The sequence below is a fragment of the Penicillium canescens genome (assembly GCF_028828765.1).
Source record: "Penicillium canescens strain IBT 15451 chromosome Unknown utg000001l_segment0_segment0, whole genome shotgun sequence".
NCBI classification, from domain to species: Eukaryota; Fungi; Ascomycota; class Eurotiomycetes; order Eurotiales; family Aspergillaceae; genus Penicillium; species Penicillium canescens.
In genome coordinates, this window is record NW_026703963.1 from 2,075,119 (window position 1) to 2,089,476 (window position 14,358).

Here is a 14,358-nt window from a genome sequence, read left to right on the forward strand (position 1 = left end):
CGCGTTTTCGATTTAATAAGCCGAGCGTAAGCACGTTTTAACACCGTAAAATAGCCGATGTCGAGAGGCTATAAAAGGTGTGACGAATACGGAGGCATACAAATTAGAATAATATCGTTTTTTTCGCAAATTTCGTCGAATCTCGGGGTTAAATGACTTCCGTGGCCGTCGAGTATCAAAAGTCTATACTTCCCCTTCGTACGCGAAGAAGTAGACGGAATAAAGAGCTTTTCGAGCCACCGAACGCTAATTTTATCGGACGTCTACCTATTCAGACTAACCTCGAGTCTCTAATCATTCGGAAGGCCGTCGAACTAAGATTTAATAAAGACTTTGCCCTTAAAAATCACGCACGGAGGAAGCGCCTACCCTAAGGCATTTATACACTTAATTATAGTCACCTACGCGCGATTTCCGGGCTATAAAAGCGATCGCCGACCGTAGTATCCCCTCCTCGTAATAACCTTCGCGGTTGCGATTAAGCCTATTGCGAATCCGGTCTCGTAAAGTTATAGATATCATCGGGATCGATACCGTAAGAAAGGATCGTTTTTTGGACGAGAGAAAACCATTCATAGATAATTTTAGGGTCTTCGCACTTTGCACGCTCGTAATTGTATCCTTTTGAGAATCGGGAGGAAAGGTTTAGATGCCTTTTACGAAGTTTGTAACCTAATTCTCACCGACCGAAATAACCGGGGTAGATCCACGCGCCGCGAGCAATAAATCTGCCATTTCTCGTACAGAAGAGGGCCGAGGGGGTGCTCCGCGAGAATCTATAGAGAGAATCCATTTTTGAAGAGATTCCTCCTCAATTTCGGTCAATTTATGTGAATTTGCGCGTAAAGTAGCTCGTTCTGCATAGCCAGAGAGGCGGTCGCGTAGAGTTGAACGCGGTACTTCAAAAGCCCGAGCAGCGTGAGCAACAGAGCTTATTTCTTTGTTCTTAATAACCTAGATAGCTAATAAGATCCTACCCTCTTGCTCTGTACGATTTCGGGGCGATTGGGTACGAATTGGTGGCATGGTAGGTGGTTGAATAAATTAAATGCTAATTTTCGACGCGTTTTTAGGTAGGGTGGCGGCTCGCTTGTGGTGGCGGCTCGCTTGTGAAATACGTTAGATTTCAGATTACCTATCTCTGTTTATTGGTATGGATGAACGTTGCAAAGATTGGATTATAGAGGCCAAAACATACATTTGTCCTGAGACAACTATGTACTTGTCACCGATGCAGCCACAGGAGTTCCACTGGTAATTGTAGTAATCGGTCCAAATGTTCCGATACACACAAAGTTAGAAGACTGTAGGCCAGCGCAGCCCGTACCAAGCGCGGGAGTTCCAGCTATAAAAGTCGCTATCTGATTGTCAACAAGAGATCGAGGCAACGAGTCGAGAGAGAACTTACGTGAGTGCAACTCCGGCGTCGGAAGCAATGTTATAGCAGCTATCACCGCCGTTGACATCGTAAAATCGAAGACATCCAGCGGCCATACTAGTCTATATTATGTGTGTGAGTGTAATGCAACCTCGATCGTGAAATTTATAGGCTTACCTGTGTTGGCGCTGGATTTGCATGAACTGGATCACCGCTAGTGATGGTCGTTGCGTAACCAGTCTTACCTACGCATACAAAGATACCAGATTGTAGCCCTGAACAGTCTGAGTTCACGGCGGGATTCCATATGTAGAAGTCATCAAGTGCAACTCTCGCATCCAAGGCGATGTCGTAGCAGTCATTATTGGCTTCAACATAGTAGAAGCGGATGCAGCCACTTGCCATACCCGTCTGTTCAGTTTCATTAGTGGTTGAAAAGGACTGCGTGGTTTTTGAATCACTTACTTGAATTAGAGAGGATGTTTCACCGGTGGCTGAAGGAGATGCCAACACTCCCTCTAGGATCACCGTATATCGTTATAATCCGTAATCCGCATCTTCCACACGTTCTACTGGGCAGTGCGTGTCTCCAAAATCTCATACCAATTCGGACAAACCACCAAAACCAACTCAGTCCACTCTCTAAAATATGCCGAGAGGATGAGAGAGAAAGGGAGTTGGGGGCTTTATATCTACACATACCGGCTCCGTCTTAGCTGTAGATGGTTAAACGACAGCCCCACCACGCACCAGATTATCCAACCAGACAAAGCAACAGCCGTGGCATTAGCTGTGCGTGCGCCTCAGGCACTAACCCACATCAAACATCAAATGATATTTGTCGATCTGTAGACAACTGCGCATGTGTACGTGTCGAAGTGTGTAGTAAAAGTATAATTTCCGAACTAATAAGCTGACCACGGAGAGAACGGAAACCTGATCTAGGTAAATCTGGAAGAACTGAATGAAATTGCCTCTTTGGGAAGGAGGTCCTGTTATCAAGTTACACTGGAGTCAGAAGCTCAACCAAAGTCCTCTATGGCCGTCTTGCTCGCCTCCATATGGGTAAGTCAGCTGTGGTAAGTTCCGGACTCCTCCTCCACCGTACCGGATCGCCGTGCTGGTAGTGTCCCCTGTGGGGCACCACGGCTATCGTTTGGGATAACGATAGTCGAGGGGAGAGGCAAGTAATGAAAGACCCTGACCCGTCGGTTGCGCCACTCCTTGGGGTGATTTTAGGGATTTACTACATACTTATCCCTTTTCACATGCTGAACTCTTAGAGAACAATATTTGTACATGTCTTCCTGGTGTACCGAAACTCATTATGATTTTTGCCTCATACCCCACGAGCACCATACTGTACTGACCTTGAAATCATATATGAACATACTAATCGAATCCAAAGACCCAAGACACTATGCAGATGGAGCCTATACTACAACCAACCCAAAAAACAAAAACCACTTATTCCTCCTTCTTCCCCCTAGCAACAACAATAACCCCCCGAACAATATCCCCCCTAGCCCACCAAGCAAACATCCTCCTAGCAACCCGAAACTTCCCCATCTTCAACCCATATGGTACGCCCTCCTCTACCTGCCTATCAATGAAATCAGCCAACCCCCGAAAACAGAACTTCGTCACATCCCGAATCTCAATCTGCGCACGGTCATATCCAGCCGAAACAAGCATATCCACATACTCACTCCTCGAAACGAGATTTGCAAACGGCGTATTCGTCAGCCAGCACAAGACCCGTAACAGCAGTTTCTGATGCCAGGGGATATCATCGGACATGACTAGGTCGAAGGCCATAAGGTTTGCTTGAAGGTTCTTTTGGGCGTAGCTAAGAAGGGGGAGACGTGTTGGTCGGAAGTGGTACATTGTGTCTAGGGCTAGGAGCCATGTTGAGGGGTTGGGTTCTTCCTTTGGTCCTGTTGAAGATGTTTCGAGGGTTGTGATTGATTCTTTCAATTCACCGGTCCAGCTGCTTGGATTTCCTGCGTCAGCGCAGAAGATCTTTGCTGGGATCTGAGGATCTGAACTTCCGCGCTGCATTTCTTTCAGACGGCGGGAGCCAAATGCTGCTTGGATTGGTTCCAGTGTGATTCCGATATAGGATTCCAGTTTCAGCAGAGACGATGATCCAGCCTCGGTTGCTGAATGCCGAAAACGCAGCCTTTGCTTTGAAACCTGTGGATCTGAGGTGTTTCCAGGGTCTCTTGAGGTAGGAGACGAAGCTCTTAGGGTTTTTTGCAGGTATAATGATTGATCGCCACAGCCACATCCGACATCTAGGATTCGGACAGAGGGTGCTTTCTCCGTTGATAGAGCTGTTGTCACAACTTGCTCTAGGAGCGCTTCACATGCTTCTGGGAAGTTGTTTGTGTGCTATTGTGCATGTTAATGATCGATTCCAAGCTCTTGAATTTCCTCATGGGAGTGGGGTACAATACCTCCCAATATCCAACGTTCATCCACATTGACTGTGGCGGGAGCTGGATGTTGAGGACGGCATGGTCGAGTCCGTATAGCTTTGCCGGGGTCTTACGGAAGGCCCGTTTGATGAAGTCTAGCATCTTAGCTATTCCGATATTATGGGCCCTTTGCTAGCACCAAGAGATAGATGCACGACTTGCGTCGGAGTGATGCTAGGACGTCAATGAAGTTTTGACGTTGACGAGTGGAGCTGTGTGGCGGGCCAATGCCAAGCCTTCTGGGCTTCTGCATTTAGTCACACTGCCAATATTGTGGGTAAATCAACGTTAATCCCTGATCTACAAGAGCTGATGTGGGGATTCGGTTTGACATTACGAGATATTTACTCTAGAAACCCAGTGGGCCGGTCGAGGTGTAGAGATATTAGAAAGTGGGTAAAGGCGCAGATAGCCGGATCTATTCAGGTGAACTGCCTGTAAATATCATCACTCATCCACTCCCTCGACCTGTAGATGATATCTGAAGTAGCTCTCTGGCTGCTTGAAGAAATAAAAGAACTGAGAGCGCTGTAACACTATGAACAAGAAAGCAAAGGCAGTGGTCTGGGTGAACAATATCAAGAGTCACCACCTGGAGCAGCAGAGTAGGCAGGGCAATCAATCAAGACAGGGGATTCTTTTTTTTTATGTTTTGACCTTTTTTCCTTGTTTAGCATTTGAGGAAATGCTTTAAGCAATGGTGCCCACGCCGTGCTTCAGGTCGGAAGTACTTGAAGCATCGGGCTTCTGTGATGCGAGGAACTTCTTGAACATGTCGGAGATATCCTGCTCGGTCTGCTCATCCGTGCCGTTCTTCTCCATGATCAGACCACGAAGCCAGTGGTTCTCCAGCTCGAGCTGGGATACACGGGACTGAAGGATTTCGTTCTTGTCGTTGGTTTCCTTGACGGTCTGCTCAAGGGCAGCCTCACGTTGCTTCTTCTTGACACGGAAACGGGCACTAGCAGCGGTGTTACGGCGGCGCTTGTCCTCCTCAGCCATGTTGCGGGAGGCCTCCTCCGCGCTCTCCTGGGTGGACTTCTGCGTGTTCTTACGCTTAGGGCCAGCCGGAGTAGGAGGAGACATCACACTGGATGGTGGAGCCGGTGCAACATTTTTAGGGGCGCTGATTGGCGCGGGCTGAATGGGGGCTTGGTTCGCAGACCCGTTAGGGACGGAGGGAACCGCCGAGAAAGGCACATTGTGCATAGACTGCGCATTGGGGCCATTCAGCTCGGGTTGGTACTCGGGCATAGGCAGACCTTCTGTAAAATACCATTAGCATTCGTTCTATCTGCAAACATTCACATCGCGGTTTCGATATCCCGAAATGGTTGGAGTCAAGTGCCTCCCGATCACGTGAAATGGCGTAATAGCGGGGATCGTTCACGCCAGCCACAGATCTCTCACTGGACGAGAAATCCCTGCGAGAACGCAAGAACATGCAAGGCAACTTCGGGGTCCAAGCTGAGAAAGAGTATGGGATGATCGTGAACTTCGGAGCGCATGAAGCGCGCAAAAATCCAACCAACTCAATAGATCAGAATCACAAGAATGACGAGATCAAGGCAACCAATGACAGTAACCAATGACATAGGGAAAACATAGGCATAGATCTCGTGAACTTGGCCGTACAAAGCTCGTGGAAATGGTGTGATCAGGGGAAGATATGCAGCTCGGACTCCAACCATCCAACCAGGAACGCGAACACAGGCAGCAAATTCAGCCACACTTACCATTCAGGAAATCCAAGAACTTCATATCCGCAGTTCGCGCGGTTTGGTCGGGGACCGCCTCCTGTGTCTTGACATCGTCCACGGATTCGAAGTTGGGCAAGCCGAAGTCGGTAAACTTGTCGAAATCGAAGAATTCGGTGTTCGTGAACAGAGCGAGCTCCTCATCGAGGCTGAAGGAGTTCTGCTGGCGCTGTTGCTGCTGCAGGGCCTGGTCGTAGGGCGAGGGAATCGCGTTCAAATCGTCGATGTACTGCGAGAAATTGGGCGCGCGGCGCCCGCTGTAGCCGGCCATTTTGATTGTAATGTTCTATCAGTTATGGTAACTGCCAGGGACTGATATTTTGGCGTCGGGGGAACAATGTGGGAATGCGCGTTGCGCAGGCGGAGAGTTGTGACTCGATTCCGAATGCGGCTCGGTGGCGGGCTCGCGAGGGAAGTTGTGACCGTCGCGACGGCGAGTTGAAAATTCGATTCGAGATATGGATCGCACGATGGAATGGATGGATTGGAGATGGAGTATGGAGAGAAAGAGAGTGTTAGCAGTTGGGGCCACAAGTGGGTTTTTTCTTTGAAATCGGTGGGGGGCCCGGAGGGGTGTGGGTGATGATTAATCCCCGATTTGCCTCATCCGAACAATGTCCTTCTCTCTTTACTTGTTACTTCTGACAGTTGAAATTCGTATATATTCTGCTAATATCCTTCGCTAGTCCTTTCTTACTTCATTATTTCTCCCTACCCCTTCCCAGTGAAAGTGCACTACTCCGTACTCTTGTGCGAGTCTCATCGGATGCCGGTGGCCGAGGATCGGAGCCCACTTTAAATCAGGGTTCCACGTTCGCACGTTAATCTCCAAATCAGGGCCATTGCAGGGCCAAGCACAATTCATGCATGGGATGATGAGCTGAGTTGCTGCAATAATCACGCAGTCTCTAAATGCTTCTCCTCTCCTCGCAAAAGCATCGAATATACAGCGACAAGCGCGGCCACCGAAAACGAACGCCGGCAGAACGGGGCTACAACGGGCGCACAGGACCCCACATTATTAAGCACGGCGTTTGTAAGCATCCTAATCATTCCGAGCTTGCCCCGAACAGCATGTTACGCCCTCTCCATGTATTATGTAGCTAGCGTAGGACATTGAAATATACCTGGCTTTCTATACATCCATGTTAGCCATGCTATAGAGCTTGGACTCTTCAGAAGCACGGACTCCGATCGGCGTTCGTTATATAGAGGCCTAAACGGGTTTAGCGTCATCTTGTCTGGGAAGGGCGATCCCGATCTCGCTTCTGACTATAACGTTAACTTCATTCTCAAGTACATGCATGGTTTTTATTTCTAATTGTTCAGCAAATATTGGGGTATTTCTCCCCATTCAGAGTTCCTTAACGATGCTTCAACTGTGGAAAGAATGCGTATTGATCTATTAGCGCAACCCCCACCCTACAGTACATCGGCCTTCGTTCAAATTGCTAGCCATCTATTGCACATGTAATTATCATATCTGTTTAGTCATGTTATGATGTATGAATGATTCTTAAGAGGAGCTATTGCTCGGCATGCTGGTCTTTCATGACCCAAAGATGACAACGTCAATTTGATATCTTACGCGGCGGAAAAACAGGTTTTTGGTGTGACCTTACCATAAATCATTTGCGATGTCTTCATCATCCCATTCAAAAACCTATTATCCTGTCGTGCTCTGAAGCTATCTTATAGCAAGCTCTTTTCTTCTACACATATCCGGTTGGTGTACCGCGTGGAAGCATCCCAAATTCCGAATCCAGTGCGCATAGCAGAGTATTTCTGGTGAATTAACCCTAATCCTAGTCGTCAATAAGTGAAGAATGCTCGGGCTCCAAGTATGACGAGTAACTATCTAACATTCGAATCACCAATGTTCTGGGCCAATCCCAACATCGTTAACATCCACCCCCTCCACAAACCATCGTCCCGTTCCATCTCCATCCGGCCCCAGGATCAGGTCATTTCCTGACATCATTCTCTTTTCCATTTTGCCATCCTTATCAAAGGTCCAATCCTCCAATCCGTAGCATCGCGTCCACTTGTCCCCATTCTCCGTATCCTGGTATTCATACCAGAATTGCACTGCGATACGGTTATCGGTAAACGAGAAAAGTTCCTTTCGGAGACGGTATGATTTCTCTTTCTTCCATTTGGCTGTGAGAAATTTCACAATGTCATCGGTACCTCGGAGAAATGAGGTACGGTTACGCCAAATGCTATCCGCAGTATAGGCTTTGGCAATTGCCTCGGGATTTCTATCATTGTTTAGTATAACAACAGGGTTTGACATGCGTGAGGATACTGACTGAGTGTTCCACATGTTTTGGGCAGCTTTAACTTTGCTTGTTGCTGTTTCGAACGTGAAGGGTGGCGTAATTGATGCCATATTGCTGTTGGCGAAGCTGGTCGGAAACTGGCTACAGTATATTGTAAGAGAAGAATGGACAAAGGTAAGATATATCTAACTTGTAAATGTTAGATTAACGAGCTAAATAGTTAGTTGCAGTTGAGTGAATACGTAACTCCCGGCCTTGCAAGGTTCCGCCACCATCGGCTCCGAAAGCCGGGCTAATAGCGCTGACTGTTTCACTTTCCACGACCATAATATTATTTCAAGGGTGATTATATAGGTTAAGGTATCTTTCTCAGTTGATATTTGATAGAAGAAATTAGTCGACGGACCCTTTCATTTACCTTATTGGGCCTTCAGCCGATGTTCGCTAAGCCCAGAGGTCAAGACGAAAAGAATATTTGCTCCTGTACAGATGATTTCTTGGTATCACCCTTAACATCACACTGCATGTGTGAAGCGTATATTCAGCCTGTCGATCTCACAATATGCGAATCAACGAAGGCAATAGCACCTTTTTAGTTTCCCCGATAAATTTGCCTAGATATGCATACATCGGTTGATTAAACTAAACTAGTGGTCCGTGTCTTATATGCCAACCGTTTCTCTGACCTGTTACATATAGGGCAAATGATCCCAAGACAACCTGCAACATAGAGCATAGAAAGTAAGACATACAGAGGGCAGGCTCTCGAGTTTTCGGTTTTGCTCAACTACCGTGTCAGCAAATTTATTTGGTGAGAATGCTACTTCAACAAACTATTCGGAACAAGGCACCCTATCGGGGATATAACAAGCCGACAGTGACGAACGAGCTCTAAGAGGTTCGTCGGAACAATCTCATCCTCCGGGATATTATTGACCGGGATTGGATTTTGCTTTCACAGGAACTGTCAAACCCGAAGTCCCACCTGGGCAGGTAGCAGTGATTGGGGGCCATAGCCCCTACAATGTCCGCAGATCAAACTACCAACTTCCTAATATCTCTTCTTTACTGCCAATCCCGACGACAAGTACTATACTGTGAATACAAGCATCCATTCCGCATCAATAATGACCCAAAGGAGCTCATACTCCGTATCCAACCCCTCATCTCAATCTTTAACAGACAACTCAGCAAGTAGAGGTCACACAAGCTATCAAAATGCGGAAGCCGACCGAAACGAACTCTTGTCCAGCCTCTCCAGAAAACAATGGGTTCAACTGGGAATCGATTTTGTCTTGTCGTAAGTATTTCACTCTGGTATGTGTGATCTCATAGCTCACAGATACGGTTCAGATTAGAACGGCCATGCTTATACCGCAACCAAAACAACCAGCCAACTAGTCATCCCTCATCAGTAGAAAGCAATCCACGACAAAATGCCCCCGCCACATTGAATAATAACTCTCGATGGGAAGCAACGGTGGAGGGTTTTCGGAAACTCTTTGAAATGGCTGGCGGACTGGACTTGGATGGATACATTATGCCTGTGCAAGCTTGGAATCGAATAAAGGTCCATGAGAAGTTTTCGCGAATGACGCGTGGCAAGCTGGAACAGTTAGAAGCGTCTATGAGGCCTCATATCAAGTGTCAAGGGTAACTATATGGCCCTTTTCTTTGTTTGTTGCTATATTCTAATAACTTGCAGATTTGCCGCAATCGTGGAAGAGCCCATCTTCGAGATTTTGTTAACCCAAATTCTCAATCAATGAAGATAATTTCTTCAACGCAAGACACTGTTCAGACAGCTATAGTTTCCATGTATACCTACAGGAAATCTATGAGTCTGGCACAAACGAGAGATATATCTTTGAGATCTTCATACGGAGTTCCCAACACTAATCATGATTAGTCCCCCATTTGAGATATTAGTGGGATATATGGCTTTACAAAGGGGATACGGGGTTAAGACTTGGTATAGCCACAGATTGTTGTGCTGACTGAAATGGTATGAGACATGAAGAGGTCTGGACTAGTTGTTTGGGGGGAAGGGGTTTGATATTTACATAAGACGGGAATGCAGATTGCTCTGTTGGGCTAAATTGACAGGGGTATTAAATATTCATGTTCCAATATTTTTACCAATTCAATTGCGAAGCACGTACAAAAATAGACAGTTAAAGTCGCAAGGTAACGAAGTTAACTAACTTAACTTATAGTTAATGTTATGGCATTAGGAAACATAACTTAACTTAAAGGTCAGGCATGGGAATTGATAGGGACACTCCCACTTTTGTTCCGGACACTCCTAATTATGTAATATCCATGATTAGGTAATTGAAAACGTCATGTGATTGTATTGGAATTACCACAGCAACATCATTCTAAATGTCATACCATAGTATAGTATATTAAACGTATAAATCCCCAGCTCTCGCCTCCCTCTTTTCTTAGCTCCTCAAATCTCTGCCTCTCGGATTTTTCAGAAATGGAGCCCCCTACTGAGCAAATTTTTGATAGCAGAGATTTATTAATTGCCTCTGTCCGTCAGCATGCTCTCTCGCAAGGTTACGCTGTCACTACTATACGATCAATCACAGATAAGTACATCTATCTTGGTTGTGACCGTGGTGGCACGTATCGTGACCGAGTGAATGCTCCTGATGGAGCGAAACGAAGAACGACAACTACACGGCGGATTGGCTGTCCATTTAAGCTATACGGGAAAATGCTTTTTGATGATAAGTGGGAGCTACAGGTCCAAAACCGGAATCATAATCACACAGCTGATGATAATATGATCGGACATTCAGCTGCCCGTCGGCTCACAGAGGAGCAGCTTCAAAAGGTCCTACATCTATCGGAAATTGGATCTCCCCCTCGTGGCATCCTAGCTCTAATCAAACGAGAGCATCCTAATGTTTTAGTTACCCCTCGAGACATCTACAATGCGCGAAGTGCTTTACGAAGGCAAAAGCTCGGTAATAGTACTCCCCTTGAGTTTCTACTGAAGACTTTGAAGGAAAATCACTGGAAATATGCTATTAAGCAGGATAGCGAAGGACATGTCCTCTTTTTTATGTTTGCACACCCAGAGTCAATCAAGTATGCTAACCTATACAACAGGGTATTCGTCCTAGACTGCACCTATAAGACAAACCGATATCGTATGCCTCTATTGCATATTATTGGTGTCTCGCCATCAAATTCAACCTTTAGCGTTGCATTTTGCTTTATGCAGGATGAACAGGAAGAGAGCTATATTTGGGCTTTAAAGACTTTTTTCTCATTTCTCGACCCCCTCTCTTTCTATCCAGTTCTTTGTACAGATAGAGACCTTGCATTATTAGGTGCTGTCAAGGTCGTCTGTCCAGATTATCCCCATCTTCTTTGCATCTGGCATATTAACAAGAACGTAACGTCTAATACGAAGCAGCATTTTACGACGAACGCCGAATATCAAACATTTCAAAAATCATGGAATCAGCTAATTTATTCTACTACAGAGAACGACTACAATTCGAGGCTATCAGAGTTCGAGAAGCGATATCAGACCTCCCCTTCTCTTCGATATGTTAAGGAGACATGGCTAATTCATAAAGAAAAATTTATAGTTGCATGGACACAACAATGCCTACACCTCGGTAATTCTGCGACCTCTCGAGTTGAAGGCTCACATGCCTTTTAAAAAAGCACATCGGTGCTTCGACAGGGGATATGTTGATCGTATTTGAAAGGATTTCACAGGCTTTACAAACCCGGCATGCTACGCTTGAATATGATTTTAGACGAGATCAGATTGAGAGGCCAGTAGTAACCTTACATCAACTTTATACTAATATTGTGATCAGGACCTCCCGCTATTCGATACGACTAATTGGCGAGCAAGTTACAAAGGCTAGAAGAGCTACAAATCTTGCTCCTTTACCCCCTTGTACTAATACGTTCACAAGGACAATGGGTCTTCCTTGTGCCCATCGGATTACTAGTTTATTGGAGAGCAATAAAGCTATCCCATTGACAGATATCCACCCATTCTGGCGAACTGGGCTTTCTGAAATGGAATCAGAATACCTTCCTCTCTTAGAGCCTTTGATTCCTTTTCCAAAGCCTAAAAAGCGGAAGTGGGATCAATTGGAGCAGAAAGACAACAGCCAGACTATGAATAAACGGAAGAGGGCACCCTTTAAATGCACTGCATGTGGTAAAGTTGGGCATACACGAAGGTCATGTAAATAATACGGAGAATGAATACCAATACAATCACATGACGTTTTCAATTACCTAATCATGGATATTACATAATTAGGAGTGTCCGGAACAAAAGTGGGAGTGTCCCTATCAATTCCCGTCAGGCATCTATATATTATGTAATACGATCGTGAATTCTTATCAGCACGTGCTTGTTTGTTGACAGCCATTTTGGACGCGAACGAGCTCGAGACACAAGAATACTACAAGCCCTGAGCTGAAGGATATGCGGCTGCTATTTATCTGAGAGACCACACCCAGTCAGGTTGCTCACACGACCCTTTTCGCAATTCTGGCTATGGCGCGTCCAAAAACAGTTCGCGCCCCGACAACGGCCAGTCTTTCAAATAATCTCCGCATCCCCTCATCAACCCCCTCGCTTTCAAAAAATCTCGGAAAGCTATCCAGACAAGCCCTACTTGACCTGGCATTCCTATGGCTTGATGACCGCAATATTGCCTCGTTCCCGCCGTACCTACGACACGATGAAGACGGACCTGACGATGACGAAGCCCTCCCCTACCCCGCCGCCGAGACAATCGAGGAAGTGCGCCAGGCATACAAAGACCTCCAAGATCGAAAGGGTGGCAAGCGCGAGGTCCTCGAACGGATACTAGAAGGCGATTGGCGACATGGAATCACATTGCGACAGCTAGCAATGGCCGACCTACGCTACATGGATGACCACCCAGCCAGTCTTCGATGGACAGCATTGGAGCTCAGTCGCATCGGTACCAAACAGAAAAAGTCCGAAGAATCACCATCAGCCGACTGGTCCGGCTCGGTTCCGCGCATGCAAGCTGCAACATTCGTTCAAACCCTCCAACGGGAAATCTCCCCGCTGGTCAAAGCACATTATCATCTCGCCCGCTCAAGAACACTTCCCCTGACGATCCTGCGAATATTTGTCGTTGACTCGCCGTATCAATCTCCACGACAGGCGGCTGAGATCTTCACAGACTCCTCGCGTGTCATCTACGTCGCTTTCCCGGACAGTTGTCCTTTCGTGTATACATCCATTACGGCATCCACAGGATCGAAAGCAACTCCGGCAGCAAGCTCTGTGGCAACTGATACTCGTACCCTTCAGCGCCTGGTGCGCGATTCTATCCCTAAGGCTCTTTCCCGACCACAGGAACGATTCAACCTGAAGCCTACATCGCTGGCAGCAAAGAACCTGCCAACACTTCTTGCACTCCGAGGTCCTGGCCGCTCATCATCTGCAAATGGAGCATTTAGCATCTTTGCCGATGCAGTCATTGAAGGGAGTCCCTTGGACCCACGACCTTCAAACACAGTCACACCAGAAGAGCATCTCCAAGCAAGTCACGAGTCTATCACTGAAGAAGGAAACGAAAAAGAAAACGGCAGTGTTGGAGAAGTCTCCGCTTCGAAGCGCAAACCCGCAGGGAATGAGACAGCTCCCCTGTCTCCAACCTCAAAGAAACGCCGCCTGGCTATCCACTCCAGATTTGGAACCTCCGGTTCATCACTAGCCTCCGCGCCACTAGATCGTCTTGATATTCGTCTCCTCGACAAACCAGGCGCTGACAACGGTCATGAAGGCGACAATTCCTCCGTGTCCACTTTACCTGCCGTGTCACTCAACTTCGCTGGATCAGATGTTATCACTGGTATCCGCAAGCTCGCCGAGCTGGGTATCATCGATCCGGAACGTATGCCATCATGGATGACAGGCGAAGAGGGCATAAGTGTTGCAACTGTTCGACAAGGTCGACGGCTTCAAAAAGGTGAATAAAAGGGTTTCTGCTTGGTGTTCTAAGGCTTTGTGGCGTAGACATTTATGGTCTCTTTTCTTGTATTGGAATTTTGGTGGTTTGCTGTGATACCCATATTGGAATGAGTGGATCATTTCTGTGAGCTTTTTGATATTGTCTGTAGAGAGGAGTATGTTGTCGAAGTGGTCTCCTGCATGGCTTGGTTTGGCTTTTGTAAGCTTGCCTTGCCTAACATCCTAGCCATATCACGATATCCTTATCTTTACGATGAACGCTTGTCTGTTATTTTGTAGAGCTGGTGATTATTAATTATTAGAAAGAAATGTATTGGGAGATAAAACCATGTAGGGAATGATATCATCTTGAACGCGGGAATCCTCAAAGAAATCATTCGTAAAGTTCGTAATTCATATCGGGCATTGAGCAAAAAAAGAGCACCCATAACACCAGCGAAATAACCTGTAAACCATCTCC

At 46.5% G+C, this 14,358-nt stretch overlaps 6 protein-coding genes across 6 annotated transcripts; 2 read left to right on the forward strand and 4 right to left on the reverse strand.

Moving 5' to 3' along the window:
* Positions 1-1,296: 1,296 nt before the first annotated feature.
* Positions 1,297-2,242, reverse strand: N7446_000777 (uncharacterized protein; the record flags this gene model as incomplete). The annotated part of the gene is made up of 5 exons (XM_058509544.1): positions 1,297-1,357; positions 1,409-1,500; positions 1,556-1,789; positions 1,844-1,896; positions 2,194-2,242. 5 exons carry the CDS (start codon positions 2,240-2,242, stop codon positions 1,297-1,299), a joined length of 489 nt encoding a protein of 162 aa, XP_058378523.1.
* Positions 2,243-2,845: 603 nt separating this feature from the next.
* Positions 2,846-3,960, reverse strand: N7446_000778 (uncharacterized protein; the record flags this gene model as incomplete). Its single annotated transcript, XM_058509545.1, has 2 exons — positions 2,846-3,772; positions 3,838-3,960. 2 exons carry the CDS (start codon positions 3,958-3,960, stop codon positions 2,846-2,848), a joined length of 1,050 nt encoding a protein of 349 aa, XP_058378524.1.
* Positions 3,961-4,548: 588 nt separating this feature from the next.
* On the reverse strand, positions 4,549-5,886 carry N7446_000779 (putative bZIP transcription factor (MetR); the record flags this gene model as incomplete). Its single annotated transcript, XM_058509546.1, has 2 exons — positions 4,549-5,123; positions 5,595-5,886. 2 exons carry the CDS (start codon positions 5,884-5,886, stop codon positions 4,549-4,551), a joined length of 867 nt encoding a protein of 288 aa, XP_058378525.1.
* A 1,599-nt stretch (positions 5,887-7,485) lies between these two features.
* Positions 7,486-8,007, reverse strand: N7446_000780 (nuclear transport factor 2 family protein; the record flags this gene model as incomplete). The annotated part of the gene is made up of 2 exons (XM_058509547.1): positions 7,486-7,876; positions 7,928-8,007. The coding sequence occupies 2 exons, from the start codon at positions 8,005-8,007 to the stop codon at positions 7,486-7,488; spliced, it is 471 nt and encodes a 156-aa protein (XP_058378526.1).
* Positions 8,008-9,404: 1,397 nt separating this feature from the next.
* On the forward strand, positions 9,405-9,666 carry N7446_000781 (uncharacterized protein; the record flags this gene model as incomplete). Its single annotated transcript, XM_058509548.1, has 2 exons — positions 9,405-9,550; positions 9,603-9,666. 2 exons carry the CDS (start codon positions 9,405-9,407, stop codon positions 9,664-9,666), a joined length of 210 nt encoding a protein of 69 aa, XP_058378527.1.
* A 2,777-nt stretch (positions 9,667-12,443) lies between these two features.
* Positions 12,444-13,904, forward strand: N7446_000782 (CENP-N/CHL4 family protein; the record flags this gene model as incomplete). The annotated part of the gene is made up of 1 exon (XM_058509549.1): positions 12,444-13,904. The coding sequence occupies one exon, from the start codon at positions 12,444-12,446 to the stop codon at positions 13,902-13,904; it is 1,461 nt and encodes a 486-aa protein (XP_058378528.1).
* Between the last annotated feature and the right edge of the window lie 454 nt (positions 13,905-14,358).